Raw genomic sequence first — 23239 nt, 5'->3', positions numbered from 1 at the left:
CAATATATACAATATTATAAATATATAGGAATAGCGTTATTAATATTAAAGATATCTCTTAGTTTTTTCTAACTTTTATGCAAGAACTATACAGTTTTTAGAATAAAAATTCGATTTTTTATAAACAAAAGCATAACAAATTTTTTGATTCAAAATCAAACTCTTTCTTTTACATATCGTCATTTTCAAATTTTATGCAATTGATTTCGTTCTAGTTTCTGCCGTAGCAACATTCATGTAATTAATAAAAATCAAAAATTTTGATTTCAGATAATTTATAGAGGCTGAATTCAATGAAGGCGTGCTTTTTAGATGGCCTTTAATTTTCTTTCGGTTGAGTCATTATAATACATCTTTTTGTAAATAAAAAAGAAATTTTTTTGTGCTGCCTGTGATAATTTTAAGCAAAAACTTACATTAAAAAAAAAATCATGAAAGTAGAATTTTAGTTGACAAAAATAAAAGACTTCTTAAATATTAAAGCAGAAAGAAAGCTGTAAAGTTTTACTAAAAAAAGAAATAAAATAGCCAGGAAGTGTTGGAAAAAAATAAGAGAGAAAGAATGATAAGAGGGGAAAAGTGATCCATATAAGAAGAAGAAAAGTAGAAATTTTTTTAACTCCATCTCACATAACTTTACTCCTCTTTCTTTGAAAAATTCCTGCCTTTTCTTCTTCCATACGAATAACTTTTTTTCTTTTAACTCTTTCTCTTGTCTCCTTCCATCTAGCTATACCTTTGATCATCACTAACAAGGAAAACCTCTAAAGTACTCATCGAGTTTATCAATATCATAATTTTTTTGGTGATTCTTGAGGCTGAAAAAAATATACTTGTCACGGCTTTTATCTTGGCTTTGTTTTCGAATTATAACTTTTTGAAAATCCGAAAAATTTAAATCGCGCTTGTTCTTCAACAAAAACTTGACAAGGGAACATTTAGAAAACTTTTTCTTTTAAATAAATGGAGCATTTTAAAATATCGTTGTCTAAAACGCACATGCCGGTAATAGTTTTTATGTGCAAAACTAATTTTTTAACTATTTAGAAAGATTTGAATATTTTTTTGTAAGTAATATTATGATATCAATATACTAAAAAAGTAACAAATACAATATAACCATATTTAAAAAAATAAAAAATTAGCCGAATCTCGCGAATCCGATTTGCCAGAGCGATCATTCAATTTTTTTTTATATTTTCAAAAATTTATAATTCGAAAACAAAGCAAAGTTGATAAAAACCGTGGCACGTATATATTTTTTGATCTCAAGCATTATCAAAAAAATCGGTTTTGAAAAACTCAATAAACACTTCTAAGATAAATACTTTTATTTATTAAGACATGATACGAATTCTATCGTCCACGTTCAGTTTTCTTATTTTTTCTCAAATCTCCTCTTCTCTCAATACATAATCCAAAATCATCTCTCTCTGTTTTTCTGCGATTGTCCATTCACCTTTCTCGTAGCTTTTAGCATATCTATTGAAAATGTACTATCTCACTAATTCCGGTCTATTTATTAAATGTCTATTCCAACCACTTAATTCCCTATAAAATCTCTATATTTTGTCTTAATAAAAAATTTGTACATTTCTTAGTTAATATTTCCAGACAAAGAAAACTTTTTTAGTAGCAGCGTTCCGATGATAAGCAGCAATACTTTTTTGTTATATTTGTTTAAAAAAAATCAAATTTGCAGCTTTTTTTTTATAGTAATGTAACATGAATTTTTTTAATAAATAATAAAGAGTGGATGTTTTTTTTATATAATACGAAAATAATCTTTTAACGAAGAAATATTAGACACAGATTAATTTATTATTTATGTCTTATTATCAAACTCCTGAAATAGTTCTATTATACGACTGTATACTAAAGTATTAACATTTATGGCTACTATAAAATCCAAATGAGTAAATGATTTTTGTTCCTCCAGTAGGACAACATTCGGCAAACGCTTATATAATTCGAAAATAGTCTAGAAATAAAAATATGGAAGACGATACAATTAGTAATAATAATTTGAGAAAATAATTAGTTTTTAGAGATTATTTATTTCATATATGTAAATACTATAAATTGAAGAAACAAAATTTTTACCATAAATACAATATGCATGTATAGTATACGTAATTTATAAAGTTTTCAGTCATATCTGGAATAAATTAATTTAATAAAAGAATATATAATGTATTATTTAAAACATGCAACTTTGACCGATTTTGGTTTTCTTTATTGTATTATAAAATTTTGTTTCTTTTTTCAATTTATATTTTTTAATCAAAAGATATTGTTATATAAAAGACAAAGTGATCTTACTGATTTTAAAGCAAGCAAATCATTACCGCCGTAAAATATAGCTACGGGCGCAGTAATTTTTTCAACATCATACGTTATGGGTGTAGCCTGTTTATAATGCTTATAATTGCCAATATATCCATAGTCGTAAGCTTGAAATTTTTCTGCAACAATAAGTATTAATTATCTACATAAATATAGAATTAAAAGATGATAAATCTTGAATTGATATTTTATGTTTATTTAAGTTTCACTTATAAAATAAAATATTACGTAATAGTGAACAATGTGCTTAAAAAAAAACTTACTATATTGGAATACCAATATATACTGAGAGAAAAATAAACTCAAATCAAGTAAATGTGATTTTCAAAAATTGTTTTTATTCTATTCAAGTAAATATTTAATAACATTCCTAATACATTACTTATTGTAAATAATATTTATTGAAGTATGAGAAATATTTTCTTAAAATTTTCCATTTTTAAGTATACAAGTTTTAATTTAAAAATATATTTTCCAAATTTACTGTTTTATTTTATCAATTTATAAAAATTCATTTTTTGGATTTAATATGTGGAGTATAAAAAAATATTTCATTAAAACAAAAATTTGAATTTCTTATTAAAAGAAAGAAAATTTTCTAGATTAAGAAATCATCAATTTTATTAGAATTAGTAAACCATTTATTCATAAAAAACAATTATTTGTCTCAAAAATATTTCTGATTTATAAATAATAATGACTTCATTAAAAAAAAATATTTTTACTCATATTTTTTAAAGATTAGTCAATATTTTCTTGTCATAAAGAAATGCAACATTTTATAATAAAAAAAAATTTCTTCGGAAATATACAAAACAACCATTTACTTGAATCAAATAATATTTCCTTGAATATACAAAATTTTTTTTCAGTGTATATTTAATAAAGACAAAATAGTAAAAATATAACTGATAATATTAAAAAACATTTTAGATATGATTAACGCACTTTTTTTTAATAATTGACATAATAGTTTATATTGTTATATGTTTAAAAGAAAAAAGAACACTCACTTGTAATAATATTTTGGTTATAATGAAATAATGTTTGCACGGAACTGCCAGCCGGATAATTCGATAATATTTCCGGAAATGCTGTCTGCAATAAATGGTTTTATTAGAAACGATTTTGATTTGTTGTATATATAAAAATTGTTGTATATTAAAATTTAGAAACTTTATATGATTTTTAATAATTTTCTAATTTTAGTCTTTAAAAAAATATACAAACAGCATTATAACTAGCAAAATTGTACTAAATTATACATGTATAATGTACAATATTTAATTGCGATGGATTAGCTCCAGACAACAGAAACACTGATGCAACGCAAACAGCCTGAGTAATTGTGTTATCTGCACACAGTGTTCTTCCCATCATAATGGTCGTTGATGTTAAGGCAAATACTTCATATATTTCATTGAAATCTAAAATTTCCTAATAAACAAATATAAAGAAAATATAAAGAATGTAATAAAGAATAGTCTTTACAATAGAATTAATTACAAGAATAATAAAGACTATACCAGATATCATGCATATATATAATACAAAGAAAAAAATATTAAAATAATTATGCATCAAAAAGAAACTGTATTAGATCTATAAAAATTTGAATATTTACTTAATTTAAATACATATATAATCATTATTCTCTACAAAGTGGTTTTCTTCTACATTTATACAGCAATTTCATCGTCTCCGCAAAAATTCTTAAAATAATAAAATATTGTAACAGAAATAAAGATTTATTTTATATATGTATATATATGTATATATATATATAAAATAAATCTTTATTTCTGTTAAAATATTTTATTATCTTACCTGTAAATTTCTAATATTGTGTATCGTATCAGCAATATACTGTACTATAGGAGATGCTTCATTCCAAAAGGCGATCGGAGCAAGGCAGACTGCCAACTTTATTTTTGCATTGTATTCGGGTTTCAAAGACAAAAGAATGAATAAAATAGTACTTCCCATCGAAATATTGACGAAATACAGACTTTTTTGTTTTGTATGATCAAGTGTATAATCGATCATAGCCGGTAGATCTCTCATTGCTATCTCGTGAAAGCTAGACAATAAAAATAAATTCTATTTTCTCTTCTATTACCTTTGTTATGCTGCAAAATTATCGAATATTTGTTACAAATTTTTTTACTCAATTATGATTAATTTTTTTAAATAAAAATATCGAACCGCAAGCATGCACGCACGCATACAATGCATCTACACAATATTTCAAATTTTTATATTTTTTATTAAGAAAAAATTAATTTTAACTAGAAATCATAGGAGAAGCCAAGCAAAGGATAACTCCGGTATATACGCAACTACTGTTACATGCCTTTATGTTGTTTAGTGTTATGATTTCAGTTTTTTTACTGTTAATATTGAAATTATTGTGAATTAAATTGATTTGTCACGGTAATAGATAGTGTCATAAATTATAATCTACACAAAATGATCTGCAGAGTGCATAAAAGAATGTTGATTATACGATAAGCGTAGAAGAATAAAGCATGTTGCATAACAAAATACAAGTGCTTTGCTTTTGAATTCTATGTTTAATTTATTCTCTTATATATCCCTATGTATTTGGGATATACGGAATTTTTAACGGAATTTATGCCCAAAGCATACAAAATACGCAGATTGGATTTAGTGAAATAAATTAAATACAATAAACACATTACATGAAATGTGTATGTACCTCATATTATAACATTTGTAATATATGTAGGAAGAGTGTTATAATTATTATATCTATTACTTCATATACATATTTATTATTCTTATTCCTTAATAAAACTTTATAAACACATTTTATAAGTTATTGTGTATTGTTAATAAGCATTATTTGTAAATTTTTTATGAGCCGTACAAGTAAAGATTCAGTACCAATTTCATGACGCGAAAGGTCATGAAGAGGTGAGTATTCATAGTCGATTCTTACATTTAAGACTGTCTTAAGTCAATCTTAAGATATCTTAAGTAAGTAAATTCGTGGACTGTATCAACATCTTAAGACATTATATTTAAGATAGTTTTAAAATAAAAACGGACTATGAATATCGCTCCATGTTTCGCGTTTCACAGTTGTAGGCCTTGCAGAAACGAGAAGTAGAGAAACGACAAAGAGCGCTAATTTTAGAGAGAGACGTTTGCAAACTGAGCAGTCTGAGAACACCATGTATTCCTTTCATCTGCTCCAACATTTGTGCTATGGCAATCTGAGGTAACGGATGTGTAAAAGGACACAGGACGACATTTTGATGAGGCCCATTAACAAGAGCTCGATTAGGAGGAGCTCATCCATGAGATGAGCGTAATGTATTGTAAAGCCGTCGATTTTTAGATCGGAGGGATCGCACGTATCCGCGATAATAGTGTTGAGTTTCGTTTCAAAAATACAACACTGATAATTGGGCGCCAGGCACGAGAGAGTTGAGATTGAGAGCGTAATTGGTGAGATCAGTTGATGCGTTGTCTAGTTTGAGTATCAAATTGTTATTATTTGCGAAAACTGTAGAATATTAATCGCGAACGCAACTACGCGACGAATTTGTACTACATTCGTGAGTGTGATTGCCGCATTATAATAATTAAAATAACGAGAAGTCGAAATTAATAAAAAAAATTCTTTATAACAATAAGTATAGTATTTATAAAATAATTTTACCTAAATTGCCAAAACTCTTTATTTCGTGGAGATAATTTTACATGTGATCTGCAATAAGAAGTTCCTCTGACATTTCCAAGCCATACATCATATCCTTTATCAGCTAATAAAAATGCTGTAACATAAGATAGTTAATGATATATAATTAATTCCATTATATTATTGAATTAATTATTAATAGTAATAATTTCTGATAAAGATATTTTCCTTTTTATCAGTATATTTATCTTGATAATGTCCTATTAAATGTTTTTTATTTATTATAATGAGTATATTATTTATTTTCTTAGAATGTAAGACATTTTGTTAACGTTTTTTTAACTAAAGCTTCTTTAACATATTTCAAATATATGATCATACGTGATCATGTGTTACTATACTTTCCCAGGCTTAAAATTAAAAAGTATTTAATAAAAGAAATATTTTATTAATGCTTTGAAAAAAAGTAAAAGGTCTTTTTATACTTTTCGAGAAGTTTAAATATATAGTTAAAATGGTACACCTCTATATATATATATATATATATATATATATATATATATATATACAGGGTGTAATTTCACTTTTTTTTCTACGCTTAAAAAATATTTAAGTGTAAAAGTTTTGACAACAATAATGAAGTCAAGGTTGGAATAAAATTGTAATTTCGAGATTTTAAGAGAGCACGTTTTTTTTTACAACATTGTACGATATCAAAAAACTAATGTCACATAGAGAGTGCTTAAATATCAATGGTAACTACGTTGAAAAATAATTTAAGGTTCAAATTAATAAAAGTTTAATGATTGTTCTATCTTTTATTTTATTTTCCTATGGTAGAGAAATTTATTTTTAAGATGCCTTTAGTAATAACCAATACATCATATATTGACAATCACTTACCAAGATCTCTGCCAGCACCTATCAATACCCAACAATCCGATGTGCCAAAAAGACCAGTTTGAAGAAATACAACTTTTCCTGTCTGTTGACCTTTAAATAGAGGACTTCCTGTTATTCTATGTATCACCAAATTATAACCATCTTCCGTTGTAACGTAATGTTCCTCAGCGGTGTAACCATATTTCTCTACCAAACCGAGCTGCATAGACATATAGAATGTTAAAGAAAAGTTTAAAATTTTTGATATTTGAGTTTAAAATAATCTGATTCAATTATTTTACACGTAACACATTTTTTTTACAAAAAGACGTTTCTTATGCAACATTTTAAATTGTATGCAATTAATTTGCATTTCTAAAACAAAAATTTTTATCTGTTATAAACATTAATTTCTTAACTAATTAATTTTTTATCTACATTGGTTAAACTTTTTAAATTTAGTTTTGTGAGTATTATCAATCTCAAAATCTTTTTTGAAACATTCTGTAATACAGAATAGAAAGATAATCATATATATAGTAAAATATTTTTTTTAGAAATAAAGTTTTGTTTTGTATAAATAATTAATCTTCTAATTGTGCTATTATTTTCCTAAGTATATTTTTAATGGGATGATATTGGGAATATCAAACTCGCACTTACAAAATCCAATGTAGTTACGTTATTCATTGTTGTTCTAATGTCTTCTGGCTTCCTTACTCTCACTATATGAGGATCCTTAGGAAACATATAGTTGAGTATAAATTTCGGAATGGATATCGACTGTCCATGGACATTTAGTTTTGATTCCAGCAACATTACAGTAAATATAAATACGATGGAAGCAAATTTCATGCCCATTGTCATTATTACTGTCAATATCCGCGATTGTAAATTACGATTTGTAAGAACTGATATTATTTAATATAAGTTTTGTGTGCGTGTGTTATCTGTCTTCGTTTTCAAGAAATCTATAAATGCAATTGATATTAGCCCTTATTTTTTTGTTTTTCATTTTTTTTTAAATGTAAATATCAAAGAATTTATTAAATTTTAGAGTATTTTAATTTTCAATTTTTTACATAATAATTAAATGATAAATTTATTAGAATTTATAAGGTTTATTTAAAAAGTTCTGAAAGTTTGTTATTTGTTTAACTGAATAAAATTTACTTTGCAAAAAGTAAAAATAAAACTTAAAACTTTAATTGATTATTATTAAATTAATCTAATAAAATCATTTAAAGAAAGACATATTTTACTCATCGATTAAAGTCAATCGATATCTACGATATCATTAATCTAATTCAAATAAAATAAAATAAAATCAATTTTTAAAGTTAATATTTTCTCAAAATTAATTGTCTTTGTATAAATTGTTTTATGACTTCTAATTTTTATGACTATTCCAAACAGTTTATATTATAATCCAATAAATTTTATTTTTTATATACATATCTACATATTATTCACGTATATACATATATGCAGAAACACAGTCTTACAACGATAATCGAACATTATGTAACGCATACGAAATCTCAAGTTTACGTGCAATTTCACAATATTTCACTGACACATTCAACCAATGTTCAAACAACAATCGAATTTATTAAAGAAAATCGATCAAACTTCTAATACTGAATAATCAATTACATCAAACAAATAAACTTTGTCCATTTAGCTAGTATTCTCGTTCATTGCTGCTGCTGATGTATAACAAATATTGCAAATTGGCAATTTAATTAATTTATTTATTCGATTATATCTGTTCTCTTGTATTTGTTAATACAGATATTAATAGTTTACAGTTCACATATACGTATACACAGTTCTATCTGACTGTAACAAACTGTGACTACGAACTGATCCGTACATTTTTTAAAGGCGGCTTCAGACATGGCTAATGTACATACATACATGCATAACTTAACGCACAAATATTGGTCGCTAAATATTGGTCTACATTCCTGTAGATTGCATGTCATGTATGTAATATTTGCTAATATTGGCCATGAAATAAAAGCTGTTTTTACCGTAAAGATACGTTGTGTTTAATTATTGTTGTTCACATTGTGCTATTTAATAATGTAATTGTTTTTATTTGATGCCAAGCAAATTTTGCTTAATTTTTATATCTATAACAATTGCATGCAATAATAGATGTACATATATGTCGATAAAACTAAGGTTTTTTTTTTATGGGACGATACTTTGTACCTTCGATAGACTGCAAAGTTATTAATCTTTTGTTTTAATATATGGAGTGGCAAAGTAAATTAGAAATAACAATTACATAATTCTACACAACATTTTGGTTTAAACAAATCTACTCTATCATTGATTGAAGTTGCTCTATATCCCGTGTATAGTTGAAAAAACGTGTTTAAAAAGTAACAAGCGATGCAAGAAATAAAAACAGATTTTAAAAACGAGTAATAGATATTAACTATGAATAAAATTCGATAGTTTATTTCGAAGTATATATAGGTATGATATTTAATTGAAACTTCTAAAAATTATATTATATACTCACATTCTTAAAAAAAAGCGATACAATTTAAAGATTTAGGAAAAACTTATTGAATTTTAAATAATCATAAATTGGTAAATGATGAAGATAAAAATATTAATAAAAATGCAAAACAAAGCTTCAAATATTCACTTTAAAAATATTTGAAGGGTAATTATGCTTAACCATTTTTACAAAATGATGATAAAGTGAGAAAATGCAAAATTGTTTGTGAAAAATGAAAGATTTTTGCGATGATGCATGGCATGAATTAGATGTCGCAACCCAAAATTTACATGAAAGAGAGGGGGAGAGAAAGAAAGACTTTAAAACTTTTCAATGGTCAAACGGCAAATTTGAAAAAAAGCTTTTTTAATTAAATTTGAAATAACTCAGCGGAAAATAATCGCATCTAACTCAGTAACAAAGTTTTTTAAAGTAACACTGACTAATCAGAATTGTATCTTACAAATTCGGATTTTCGATTATCAATTTTGCATTTTCTCACCTGCCATTTAAAAAAAATGACAGAACATTTGTTTATCAGAACATTTAATTGTCATTCAAATAACCTTAAAGTAGATATTTGAAACTTCATTTTACAATTTTATTCATATTTTTATTCATTAATTCATTAATTAATAAATTAAAGTTATGAATAATCATAAAATTTTTCTTAAATTTTTAGTGTATCGCTTTTTTAAAGTGAATATATGTATGTTAAAATTTTTTACATACATATATGTAATTATACATGAAAACTTTATATATAAAATTGAATTTTTGTATTATAATTGCTTTATAATTTTTTATACTATAATAATATTATTATAAATAATATTATTTGCTGTAAACTTAAAAAATTGTAGTTGATATTATTTCAATTACTTGCACAAAAATAAATTAATTATATATCAATTGATAAATTAATTTCTCTTATATACAAAATAATTTTTACATATCTATTTGTATATTATGTCAATATATACAGGGTTGGCCATATTCGACGGAAAGATCTGGCAACACTGTAACTTTTGACAGAGATGTTAGATCGAGTAACGACGTTTCCCATGATTGAAAAAAAAACATCTTTCCGTCGAATATGGCCAACCCTGTATATACGATGATTTAACCATTCACATATTTAACTACGTAACATCTGAATGCGTCAAATATAAAGAAGGTAAGGAAAAACATAAGCTAAGTATAGTGCGGTTAATATTGCGCAAATAATAGTCTACAAACTTTTAATATTTTAATTTTCATGTGTTTATCTGAGAATATTCTTATAAATTTCTTCTCTGATGTCAGTAGGATAAAAGTAGGGATTCTAATTCACTATGTGTTAGTGCGTGTGTGGGAGTCAGAGAGGGGAATGCATCACAGACACTGGAGTCCGAGAGAAGGGAAAAGTGCGTCAATGAAATCAATAAAAACTTTTTTTATCTATGTTGACCTACAACAGCAATAAAGTCTGTCTGTTCCCATTATCTTTTTTAAAAAAAAAATTAGTTTTTCAGATAGTGTATCCAATCTAGAATTTTATTTATTCTTTACAAACATGCGAGCTAGTATTTTTTTTTTAATGTAACCGCCGTCAAACCTAAGTGAAACAATGACACATGTACTAAGAATTCTGATCATATCGAACCTTTTTTCTTCTAAGGGATAGGCACCGATAACAACAATAAAATATGTTTGTTCTTGATCTCATAGCGCAAGCTGCTCTCGATTGAATACGCGAGTTTCTTGCGTGGGAATAGCGTTAGAATAATTTCATCGAATCGCTGGAAGTACAAAGTCATGTTAAACGTCCGCGATTATCGATTGGTATTAAACAATGATTGCTCGTATCGCGCGGTTTAAAAGTTTGAAGGATTCTATGCGTGGACGTTTTGTACAAATGGGTGCTGGATATAGCGCGGGACACACACACACACACACACACACACACACACATTGTATATGTATACGCACTAACGCATAATGGGTTAGAAACCGGTTGTACTTACTGATGTCCTTTTCGCTATATTTGATGTTGATGAAATTTGTACGATTTGTATTGTATGATTACAATTTTCTATTTGTTCTTAATTATTACAAGAAAAATTCTTTTAGATAAAAAAAATTTTAGTAATATCTCACTATTAAACTGATTTCCAAATAATATCAAATTTCCATAGATTTGACGCTATAACACAATATATTTTGATACAGATACGTTGAGCAATTAGAATCAGCAATCTCTTGCTTGTTCATTCCATTGTCTATTAAACATCGTTCAGAACATTTATAGATGTATCGACCCCACTTGTATTGTTACCATTGTGTTATCCCCATTTCTTTAACGATTATGTGCGTCTATATCACTGAGATCTTATAAATTTTCTCTGACATCGTACAACAAGTCAAGGATGGCAAGTAACGCGTTACCTGCGACGTTATTATTACAATTATTCTTTTGCAGCAATAATCAACTAACGACATTATTTACATATACATATGTAATGAACGTGCATGTATAAATTTTAAAAGAAGAAAGAGTGTTCGATTAACTACAGCTATTATAGGCTTTCTACAATATTATCTAGTTTTGAGTTTTAAGTCGTAAGAAATTGACATCATAATTGAATGTATGTTAGAAAAATAATGATTAGTCATTTTCTTGTGACTTAAGGCTTAAGCTTAGCTTAATGACTTATTGTAGAAAACCCTTTAAAAAAATTATATAGCCTATGTTAAATTGGTCAATTAGTGATAATCGGATGCCACTTTAAAAAAAGGATCATCAAAATTCAGTAAAAAAGTAACGGAAATTATAATGATTCATTACAAATGTCAACTGTTACAAATTCTTTTGAATAGAATCTCACTCTAAAGAATGAAATTGAGCTAGTCTTGAAAAAGACCGACTTAATTTTCAATCATTAAGAGTGAGATTTCACTCTGTAGAGTAACAATTCACTTTAAAGTTTTAGAGAGTACTTTTTGAGTAACAATAACGAAAAGTTACTTTTTAAAATCAATAATAGATAATAACAACAAATTATTTTTAATAAAGTAACTTCCCAATTTCTGAAAGATTTTTTTAAATCAAAAGGCAGACATTGATTCTAAATAATATTCAACATTATTTTGAAATTAATTAACAGAAATTAATTATACTTTTCTCGCACGGAATGAGATCTTGGTTTGATTCGCAACCGAGGTAATAAAATTATTTACAGATTTTAAATTATTTAAAGAATATAAAAATTATAAAAACCTATATGAACATTATTACTACTCTAGTTGTGTTAGGATGGTGTTTCAAGTCCGAAAATAAATTTGGCGCGCAGTTTGAAGGATTAGATTTGTGGCGAGGAAGTAATCACTAGCTGAAATATTGTCCCACAATATTATCCCATAAATTACATTTGATTTCATCTGACAAATAATTTTCTTCACTACATATGAAATCATTTGATAAAGTAAACGATTATATCTAATGTTACACAATTCTCATAATTGTATAGGTAATTATCGGATTATACGTAAGAATTTCTATAAATTTTATAATGACTTCGGAGATATTGTCCTCACGATTACATTAAGTGATTACTCTCTCGATTTGTGGTATACATAAATTCGCATGGAATTGCTTCAGCAGTAAAGATCCACGCTTAATCTTTATTTCTTATCTTGTGTATTCATATCACGTGAAATAATATTTTAATTTCGTTAAACTTATTTAAACTGTCTATAAGTTTACATGTGTATATTAAAATTATTTATAGTTTAAGTTTTTCATCTTATTTTATAAATATAATTATACATTAATATTATTTTTTATAAAGGTCTGTATTTTACTTTCTCTTATTTCACTTAATCATAGATGAATTTGTTCCCATATATATTATTGTATTATATATGATATATATATTGTTGAAGTGTTTGTGTCTCATATTGATGTGGATATTTACAAAGTTTAATTACGTGTACATTTAATTATATCATTTATGTTTAAACGATAATTTTTAATACGAGTCAAACTTTGTTCTAATAAATATTTATCATAAATGATAACATACTTCCCAAATATGTTATCAATAAACTTAAAATCTTTGAGTTTTTCTTAAATGAATGTTTTTTTTTTATTAAGAAAAAAGGTATCATTTAAATATTTCTTATATCATAAAATGAAAAAACATACCTTTTTAGTATCATTAGTTTGCGGTAGTAGGTAATACATATCCAAATGAAAATTGTTGTTAAATGTATCTCAAACATAATATTGGTATTAAACAACATTTCTAAATTAATATATTGCGATATGTGAAAGTTTACATTAAAAAAAATAAATATCAATTTACTATTGTGATGAGTTAATACGACACTATATTTGCGGAGCAAACTGTGTTGTAAATTAAAATATTTCTTTCTTTCCTTTTCCGTTATCCTGACATCCAATTAATATTTAAATTAGTATTCAATGTAAGGTTTGTATTTGTCATTCTGCTCAGAGATATAATCTCATAATTGTTTTCTGTAATCTGTTGGGTCAATGTATAAATTTGATACGATCAAGTTTTGCTTACCTTGAAAATTATGTACGTTCTTTTTTTGCAATATATGTGTGTGATTTATTTAATATCTGCTTAGCATAAACATGATACGTGCTTTGAATAAAAAAATTCGTGCATTAAGTTTTTTCTGCTAACGTAACAATATTATAGTGGTATATAGCAGGAAATTGAAGGAACATATTTAGTACAATTTTAATTATTAACATTTGCGAATGCAAGTTTTTTGTCTCACAATAATTGTGAGAATAATTTTTTACATTGTCGAAATGAAACGTGATATTTTGACAAAATAGAGAATCAAATTTCTTGTAAAATTTGAGAAGAATCAGCCAGAAATTTATGAAATGCTACAGACATCTGATTACAAATTTCTTCTCAAGTTTCGCAAGAAATGTAATTTAATCAACTTATATTTTTATGTTAGGTTTTACATTATTTTATCAAAAAATGTGTTCCTTTTCCAGGTATGGAATTCTATACGTGTACAAATTTCAGTATGAAGTGCATCAACCACATAGTCGCCGTCCCTAGTTACTATTGTATAACTAATAATAAAACATTAATGGAAATATTCATTTTCTTTTTAATTTAACCTGTACTTTTAAGTTGCATATTAGCATAGCTGGCTGTATGCAATGTGTAACAGAACATGTTAAATTTATATTATATTTAAATAAAGATATCTCAAGAGAAATACAAATATGTTTACTCTCTTTTATCAGTTTTTTACTATAGATTATAGATTATTGTATTGTCTACAGCAAATTTTTTATTACACATAATTATATGTGTGTGTGTGTATAAACATCGGAGATATTCTTATTTTTATATTTAAACACAAATTATCATCTCATTAAAATAATTCAGGTTTTTATAGATCTAAAAAAAGAATATTATATATCTCTAAGCGGAATGACAAATATAAATTTTCCATTGAATATCTAATAAAAAGTAATGATAAAACAAAAGAGGAAAAAAAAGAATTTGCATAAGAAATTTTAATTAATATGTGAAAATTAAGTAATTGAGAGAGTGTGAAAAAATTTTAATACTATATAATATTATATTTCCATTCGTGTATATGTATGTGCTAAGATTTTGATTAATTAATATTGCGAATCAAGTCTTAAAGAGTTATATGATTTTTATATTTTATGGCATGAGAGATGTAATATCCATTTTCGAGCAAGATATAAGTTTATGGTCTTTATACGAAAAAAATTTAAATCTGATACTTCTTTAAATATATTATTATATCTAATCTAAAAAAAACGGTAATTTAGGAGAATGGAAAAAATAAATGTAAAATTTCTTACCAATTGCATTGAAATTCACAGCAATTTTATATAACATCACATATTTGTTATTTTATTATATTAAAAAATCATATAGTTTTTTCCAATTTACAAAGAGACACAAAACTTTTATCATGTTTATAACAATCTCCTGTCATTTGTTAGCATGCTTCTGATAGAGATATTCCATGTCAAACCGGGCACCTTTGAAACATCATTTTTATTTTTTTTTTAAATTTGCTGACATTCTACAAATAAAAAAATGCAAGACATGCGTTTCGCGAAAAAAATGAGATTTTTTTGTGAAATTATTCACACTTGTAAGTTTCAGAAATTTATTAAAAAACAAACATTGAAATTATATCGTCGAAATCATTAGTCGTACAAAAAAAGTGTAAGACATCGATTTTAAAGATTTTCTATTCACAATTTAAAATTTTTTTAAAGTCGATTTCTTATGTTCTTTTTTTGTACGACTACAACAATATAATAATTAGAATGTTCGCATGAGCGACAAGAAAATAATAAAAACGATGTTTCAAAGGTATCTGCGAATTAACGTGGAATGCTTCATATACATATACATACGTAAAAAATTTTCATGTATAAGCTAAATTCAAATCTTCTATTTTAGTCTAGAAAGTTCTTTTATACATCTGCTATACATATTAAATAGTACTACACATATTAAATTAATATATAATTATTAAACAAATATTTTTTTGGGATACTTTATAAAAAATTGAAAGTTAAATAAATTAATTTTTAGTTGTAAATGTTGAAAAATTAAAATATTTCGTGTACACTCACGCACGCACACATTTAGTATCTTGTCATTTTATGGTAAATTACTTTATGTTATTTTACAGTCAATTACTTCTGAGCTATTTTAATATATCATTATGTTATATTCTGTATTGGAATTGAGATCATATACTTATACCTAAATCAACTACAATTGTTTATATTATCTTCTATATGGCGAATTATAATAATCTTTGTTACAAATATCTCGCGCAATAGAAAACGAAAAACAAGCAGCAAAAAAAGAACAAAATGTAAAAAAAACAGGATACATTTTGCATAATAACAACCGATCCTAAGAGGCCCTAACTAGTAATACGGTACTAATTTGATAATTTATTAGTTTTGTAGACGTGTACATATGTGTTTAAAACTGTGATTTAATGATATCATCTGAGTTTGATTATTAATAGAAATGATAACTGCAAAGAAAAATTGCAATTTTTGGCAATATATAAGATATTATATCATTAAAAATATGTATACTTATTTATACAGCATTTATATATAAAAAAATTACGAATTTAATCATATATCTTCGAAATATTTATATTAATAATCATAAATTTTTATTAATTGTCGGTAACAGCATCATTTTTCAATTATCCCCGGACTCCATTGATAGTCATGAAAATTTGCCCAGTAGTAGGGATTCTTTAAACTCTTAAACTAATCACATATTTTTCGTAACAGTAACAGTAAGGTTTTCGATCAATCGCATTGCTCGATTGTTACGATTATGGTTACAGATGACCGAATCGAGTAATGCGATTGGTCGAAAATCTACCTTACGTTTAGCCATTCCAACTTACATAGCCGGATAATCATATGCATACAGTAAATTATCCAATCACATTTCTGTCATAAAGGCAAAATAAAATACGATTGGATGATTTTCTTTATGCATATGTTTATGCATGCAAGTTTGTATGGAATGGCTCTTACGGTTACTGTTACGAAAAGTGTGTGTAATTAGCTTTATCGATGATCGCTATCAAGCTATTGTCATTAACTAGCGACTACTAAGCGACAGCCAATAGCAGGACAATTCTGGAAAAAAGCGGTTCTCATTGGCTGTCGCTAATTAACAATAACGACAATGTCGATAAAACGTTTAGAAAAATTCCACAACAGGGCCAAGAGTTAGTCTTTAATCCGATCTTGGGCCCTTATCTACAATAGATTTTTAAGCCTTAAGCCATAAGGAATGGACGAATCACAATCAATTATTTTCTTCGCATTCGATTACAACTGGTCAACTTCTTACGGCTTGAGGCTTAAAACATCTATTGTAGATCCGGACTTGATAGTATTGGTTGCAATACAAACTCTTGCATAACGCATAATGCATAAGTGAATAAACTAATCAGAATCTTTTCTTTCCTCCCATTTCATAGAAAAGAAGAATTTCGATTGGTTGATTCATAATTGGAACACTTTATGTAAGACAGTGTTACACTGTCACTTGTATACGTTGTTGGAAAACATCCACTAATAACCGTTAGTGACCAACCCCTTGAGAATGTTAGATTCAAATTAACCACCACAATATGGACGACGATGGATACAATTTTCTATTGGCTATTGGAAACGCTGCGTAAGAACACATCTTTGTATATACACTATGGATCGGACTTTAACTTTTCACTTCAATTCGGTATACAATATATTGTTTAGCAATGTTGGCGACACTGTTATTAAGAGAAACGGTTGGAATTGTCGGAAGTGTTGGAACGATCTTAAAACAAAACTCCTAAACGGCATTTTCGATTAGTCGTCGCGTGTAGTGTACATACGATATGTCTTACGTCTTTTCCCCTCAAAATGCTTCTCATCAGTGTCGGCATATGAATGAGAGAATAATTGGAATCGCGAAGGATGCGCACTGATGCTGATGCATGTGTACTGAAGATCGTCTACGAAGACTATCGTTTCGTCCATTCGCTCACGCATCCGCGATTTTTCAAGTGGCGTGGTCGCGTATAGTAATCCACACTATAGTGTTGCAGTAGAATAACAGCAGAACCCAGTATCATCCCGCGAAGATCTTCGTAACCTCTCTACTGAGTTGTTTTCATCCCGCCAGCTTATCGTAAGAGACGTCCAAGCGTAAAATAGATAGAGAGTGAGAAATCATTCGGCCAAAATTAAATTGGCCGAATTAAATAAAAATTAAATAAATCTTAGCTACAGTTAGCTTTTTTTAACCGGCGATGAGCGACAATAAGCAGGTAGGTGAAACTCCCAGTAGCGAGGTTGCTAATCGATTTCGAAGCTGTAGGGATCTGAGCGACATTGTACCGTTGTATCCGTCGCACGCGCTTTATCTGAAACCTCTTGCCAAAGTTAACGTGTCGGTCAGTCTACCCCAACTGAAGACTCCAGGTAAAAACAACATCGTCATCAATATCAGTGGCCTCCTCTCTGGAGGATGGACCTCGACTCTCTTCTCTCTGCTTTTTGTTCCCTTCTTTCTTCTTTTTTAAATTGATATACAAATTGCAATACATTTTTATCATAAGAATCATGTACAGAATTTATGATAATTCTTATTCAAATTTTAGCTTTTATCATTTTCTATACCGTAATATTGAATATCGTGTTGTCATTGATTTGAAACTGTATATTGTAGCATTAAAATTGCACAAAATTCTTATCGTATTCTGAACATGAAATAAGCAGAGAAGAAAACATATAAATTAGGCAATAGGAGTCAAGCCTACAGAACTCGAACAAGTATTTAAATTGATGTTTATATTTTATCAACTATGCTTTAGCTCTAATTTTTCTTTTCTCATCATGCATCTTAAAATTTTTGTGATAATAAAAATTAATAATTTATTATAATTAATTTTGGAATAACAATCTCAATAATTATGAGTAGTAATATTTTTTATCTATAATGCTAACATGTGTTTATAAAAAAAGAAATAGAACATTTTTCTATTTAACTATAATATATTTTTGTCAATTGGATTTATGGCTCCTTTTTATTTTAACAACATTCGAGCTTTAAAGTATATTTTAGGGTTAAAATTAGGTTCTATTTATTATATGTATATATACTTTATATGCTGTTGCCTGTTATAAAGTCTCTTTTTATTATTTATTATTAGAATACTTAACAGAATAATTTGTAATAAAGTTAGGGCTGTTAACGATATTAATGTTTTTTTTTCCTTTTAAGATTAATATCATAAGAAATTAGAATTATTATATTATTTTGATATTAATGTTGAAATTGCAATGTGTTTTTATTATGAAAATAATATGCACATTATGTGTTTTAATTCTTTAAGTTTCAACTTTTATCATTTTGTATATTTCAATTTTAATATACTTTAATATATTACATATATATTTTAAATTAAATACTGACATCATTTATCTCTTTAATTTTAATTTGTATCTGATATTAATTCTGAACATATTTTTGTATCCTTATTATTTCAGCACTTCATTATTTTTGTCAGCATTTACTTAAGTGATGATAATCATTTATCTTAATAATATTGTTTATTAGTAATCTATTATTTTAACTAATTTATTTTTTGAGAGACAAAGTTGTCGCAACCAAATCATAAAGAATTTATCATAATCATATTTATGTCAACGATGATCTCTAGTGGAGAATGACAGGAGAATAACGTAGCATCTGTTGGAAGAAAAACCATGATCCCAAGTGATCCGTGCGATGCCACGAGCACTTCTAACAGCTTTTAGTAAAGATAGCTTCTTACAGACTCTTAACTGCGCTATAAACAGGCAAAACTATATCGACATGGGAGGTAATGGAGAAGATACGCGCGCTTATACTGCCGGACGAATTCGCATCCCTAAAAGTGGCCAAGAGCACCTTGGAATTCATCCGGCTGGAGGGCGACCTGCGGGACCGGTGCAGGTTGCCGAGAGTGCTGGCCAGGTTGGATTTACAACAGTTGAATCTGTCCGGCTTCTCCAATGTTCTCAAGGTAAACACAGCCAAGTTTCATCGCGCTATACATTTTCAATTAAGCGCAGTGAAATTTGTAGCTTAAGTTTCATTGGAGTTAATAACAAACAATATGCATATAAGGTCTAAAGAACAAACAAAAGAAGATATTTTTTTAATATCAACGAAGATAATAATTTTTAAGACAAATATTGATTCCTATAAAATAGGAAATAAAAAACACACAACCAAATATAGTTGAGACTAGATTTTGACGCAATATTCACATGTAAATTTTAAATAGATTTCAAATTTGACGATTATTTTTCAAATTTGAAGATCATTTTTGGCCCTTCTTATTTGATTTATTTATGTAATGATAACTAACTTATTGTATAAAAACGAAATTGTGAGTTAACATTTGACTTCAACATTTAGGTCCGCGCGGCCGAGGCAAAGGATGACTTCCCAACCAGACATAGCTGGAACTCCTATTTTAGGGATGCAAAACATATGAACGAGTTAAAGGCCGGCGAAAGACCGGACACTATTCATATTACCGGTTTACCAGTTAAATGGTTTACCGAAGATAATACAAATGTACCGAGTGAATCACTCATTACAAAGATCTTTAAAAAATGGGGTGCATTGAGGAAAGTTGACGTGCCCGCCGCGGATTCCTACAGATCCAGGATGCGGCTCGGTAATAACATTCATAAATTCAGCTTCGAAGATGGCATATTTTTCGACGTGTACGTACAATATGTCGAATACATGGATTTTGTCAGGGCGATGGACGCTCTGCGCGGCATGAAGCTGCTAAAGAAGGATGGTCAGAATTCGTTAACCGCAACACTAAAAGTAATTTTTAATAGAAAATATAATATCTACGATTTCAATATTTTTTTTGTATCAATACTAATGTAATTAATTGTAATTTATTTTCCGAAATTTTATTAATTATAGAATGAATTTAACACAACATGTTTTAATTACAATGATATATATGGTAAATTATTTTGAAAAATAAGTATAATAAAAGAGGAAAGATTATTTAATCGAATATCTTTTGATGTGTGACTGAACTAATTCCATACAGGTTGATTTTGACAAGACCAAACATTTGAGTGACAATTCGATATCGCACCGTGACTTCGAGAGAAAACGTTTAATAGCACAGGATAATTTAGCGGCGGAGAAAATGCGGAAGAGAGAGGAAGCAGAAAAAAAACGGCAAGAGGAACAAAGGTAAGCATTTTAATGAAAAAAAAAATTTTAAGATATATTTTATAAAACAAACGTGGAAGATTACAAAGGCTAATGACTTCTGCAGACAGGACGCGGCAAACAATCGAATTCTGCAGTTTAGGTACAACATGAAATCCATTGATTTTTAAGTTTTATATATATGTTCTATTGTATTTTATTTCTTTAAATATTCTCTACGTTATACGACACGTAAAATTATAAATAGAAAGATTATATTCCGAATTTAGTTGCAAATTATGGATCGTCTAAAGTAGGCCTTACATTAAACTATTAGGTGTTGGAATTAATTCGTAGCGTTTTACAAGTGATGGGAAGTACTTTCATTAATGTATTTTTTAATGCTCATGTGAAATAAATAACATTCTTTCATTAAAAACGCTACGAATTAATTCCAACACCTAATATAATAATATTTTTAGCTTTATTACTCGTTTCTTTGTAATCTTTTACAAAATTTGTTTTACACATACGCGCTTGAATATTATTTATTATTCATTATATTATGTAAATACTGTATAATATATTATTTGCAATATAAAATTATTTTTGTTTTGACCTTAGAAAAAAGGAAGAGGCAGATTCGATGGCGAAAGCAAATCGACAACGAAATCGGGAAGAAAAACGAAAACGAAAGGCCCTTACGAAATTTCGTAAGCAAGAAGAGGACAAAGTTTCTATGAAGATTGCAAGAGAAGAACAAAAGTTGATAAAAGCTCAACGGCAGTTGGAAAGCATACGTTTATTAGATGAACTATTTGATAGGATAAAGGTAGATAATAAAAAAATATGCAATATATATAAAATTTCTTTAAGATTGAATGAAACAAAATTAATTCGTGAATACTGATAACATATTTTATTAATTATAGACGAAAGTGGAGAAAAAAGAGATTAAGCTGGATCAAAATATGGAAAAGAAGAGTGAAAAGAAAAACAATCAAACAAATGAAAAGAAAGTAGATTCGGAAAACGATAAGAAAAATAAGGAAAAGCAGGTTAAGAAAACAATGAAGAAAGAAAAAAAGAAAAAGGTATTTTTAACTATTTTAGATTTATCATACAGGGTATCTCACACTATTCGAATTATATTTTAAGGACGTATTTTTGAGATAATTTTATGATGAAAATCTTAATATAAAAATGTCGAGGCTATAATAGTTTTTAAATTAATCGCAATTAAATTTCGCTAATCACAGAGTTGACATTTCGCGCACTCAGGCATGACAAGTGATGAATGTACTACGAGAGCCCCTTTAACATGCAATATTTTTCAGAAAATTATTTGAAACCTATTTATACATTTTTAATTTTTAATTATACACATACGTGCATAATTAATACTTAATATCGAAATAGTATATCGTAAAAAATATATATATATCAATTCAATAGCAAGATATTACGATATATATTAGCTGTTAAAATAAATTCGTAATTATCATTCGTCTTGTATGGTAAACATTTTTGTGGTAATATCGATAAATTTTTGATGTGACAAAATTATTATAATTTTACAATATGGAGTACACAAATGAAGAATATTGTAACATGCTACTCATTTATGATGAATGTGACAGAAGTTCACATGAAGCCTAGACGGGAACATTATCCTAATCGTAGACGATTAGGCGAATCCAGAAGCAAACGTTTGATAAATCGAGTGAGAGCAAATGGTTCATTTAAACCGATAAGAAGAAATATTGGTGCCGGAAGAGATTTCATTGCTCGTACAATGAAGTGAAGAAAAAGTACTGCAAATTTTAGAAGATCTTGCAAGAAGTACTCGTGCAATAGGTTGCACAATTGGAATATCCAAAAATTCTGTTTATATTTTACAAGCGAAGGCATTTTTAATAGACATAATTATCATACTTGAGTCAATGAAAATTCACACAGTTACATATCAATACATTTCCAGCATAGTATTAATCTATGAGCTGATATAGTGGATAATGTTTTAGTAAGATG

The 23239-nt window shown here is 27.3% G+C and overlaps 2 protein-coding genes and 1 long non-coding RNA gene across 8 annotated transcripts in view; 2 read left to right on the top strand and 1 right to left on the bottom strand.

Annotated features, from left to right (window-relative positions):
- Window positions 1-58: 58 nt before the first annotated feature.
- On the bottom strand, window positions 59-12391 carry LOC105152103 (gastric triacylglycerol lipase). Of its 2 annotated transcripts, none has more exons than XM_087414947.1 (9): window positions 11420-12391; window positions 7559-7866; window positions 6917-7115; window positions 6035-6149; window positions 4174-4426; window positions 3625-3783; window positions 3360-3444; window positions 2323-2465; window positions 59-1981 (listed from the first exon to the last, which is right to left on the bottom strand). In XM_087414947.1, exons 2-9 carry the CDS (start codon window positions 7760-7762, stop codon window positions 1826-1828), a joined length of 1314 nt encoding a protein of 437 aa, XP_087271073.1. In that variant the 5' UTR covers window positions 7763-7866; window positions 11420-12391; the 3' UTR covers window positions 59-1825. The 2 variants fall into 2 exon arrangements, with proteins under 2 accessions (XP_087271073.1, XP_087271074.1); XM_087414948.1 differs by having other exon boundaries at window positions 7559-7633; window positions 11420-12381.
- A 5342-nt stretch (window positions 12392-17733) lies between these two features.
- The window catches only part of LOC105152104 (A-kinase anchor protein 17A), a 15129-nt gene continuing 9623 nt past the window's right edge, over window positions 17734-23239 (top strand). Inside the window, exons 1-7 of one of the 5 annotated variants that reach the window (XM_087415075.1) lie at window positions 17734-18163; window positions 18353-18456; window positions 19837-20042; window positions 20441-20863; window positions 21102-21250; window positions 21833-22040; window positions 22141-22302. In XM_087415075.1, the coding sequence (XP_087271201.1) occupies window positions 19863-20042; window positions 20441-20863; window positions 21102-21250; window positions 21833-22040; window positions 22141-22302 (1122 nt within the window). In that variant the 5' untranslated portion in view covers window positions 17734-18163; window positions 18353-18456; window positions 19837-19862. Of the gene's footprint in view, window positions 18457-19697; window positions 20043-20440; window positions 20864-21101; window positions 21251-21832; window positions 22041-22140; window positions 22303-23239 lie in introns of all 5 variants that reach the window. The other 4 variants (XM_087415077.1, XM_087415074.1, XM_087415073.1 and 1 more) reach the window with 4 other exon arrangements.
- The window catches only part of LOC147906820 (uncharacterized), a 1855-nt gene continuing 924 nt past the window's right edge, over window positions 22309-23239 (top strand). Inside the window, exon 1 of the long non-coding RNA XR_015547940.1 lies at window positions 22309-23231. This is a non-coding gene — a long non-coding RNA (uncharacterized LOC147906820). The remainder of the gene's footprint in view (window positions 23232-23239) is intronic.

Source organism: Acromyrmex echinatior, chromosome 17 (genome assembly GCF_024713525.1).
Source record: "Acromyrmex echinatior isolate Ae372 chromosome 17, ASM2471352v2, whole genome shotgun sequence".
In the NCBI taxonomy this organism is placed as follows: Eukaryota; Metazoa; Arthropoda; class Insecta; order Hymenoptera; family Formicidae; genus Acromyrmex; species Acromyrmex echinatior.
The sequence above is the reverse complement of the archived record's forward strand: the minus strand, read 5'-3'. Positions and strand labels throughout refer to the sequence as shown.

Excerpts from the sequence above, each read along its gene's own strand:
- LOC105152103 (XM_087414947.1), bottom strand. The coding sequence starts at position 7,762 with ATGACAATGGGCATGAAATTTGCTTCCATCGTATTTATATTTACTGTA. Across the intron at positions 6,150-6,916 it reads AGGTGCTGGCAGAGATCTTG|CATTTTTATTAGCTGATAAA; the intron begins GTAAGTGATTGT and ends CTTATGTTACAG. Across the intron at positions 1,982-2,322 it reads ATTTGCTTGCTTTAAAATCA|ACTATTTTCGAATTATATAA; the intron begins GTAAGATCACTT and ends TTTTATTTCTAG.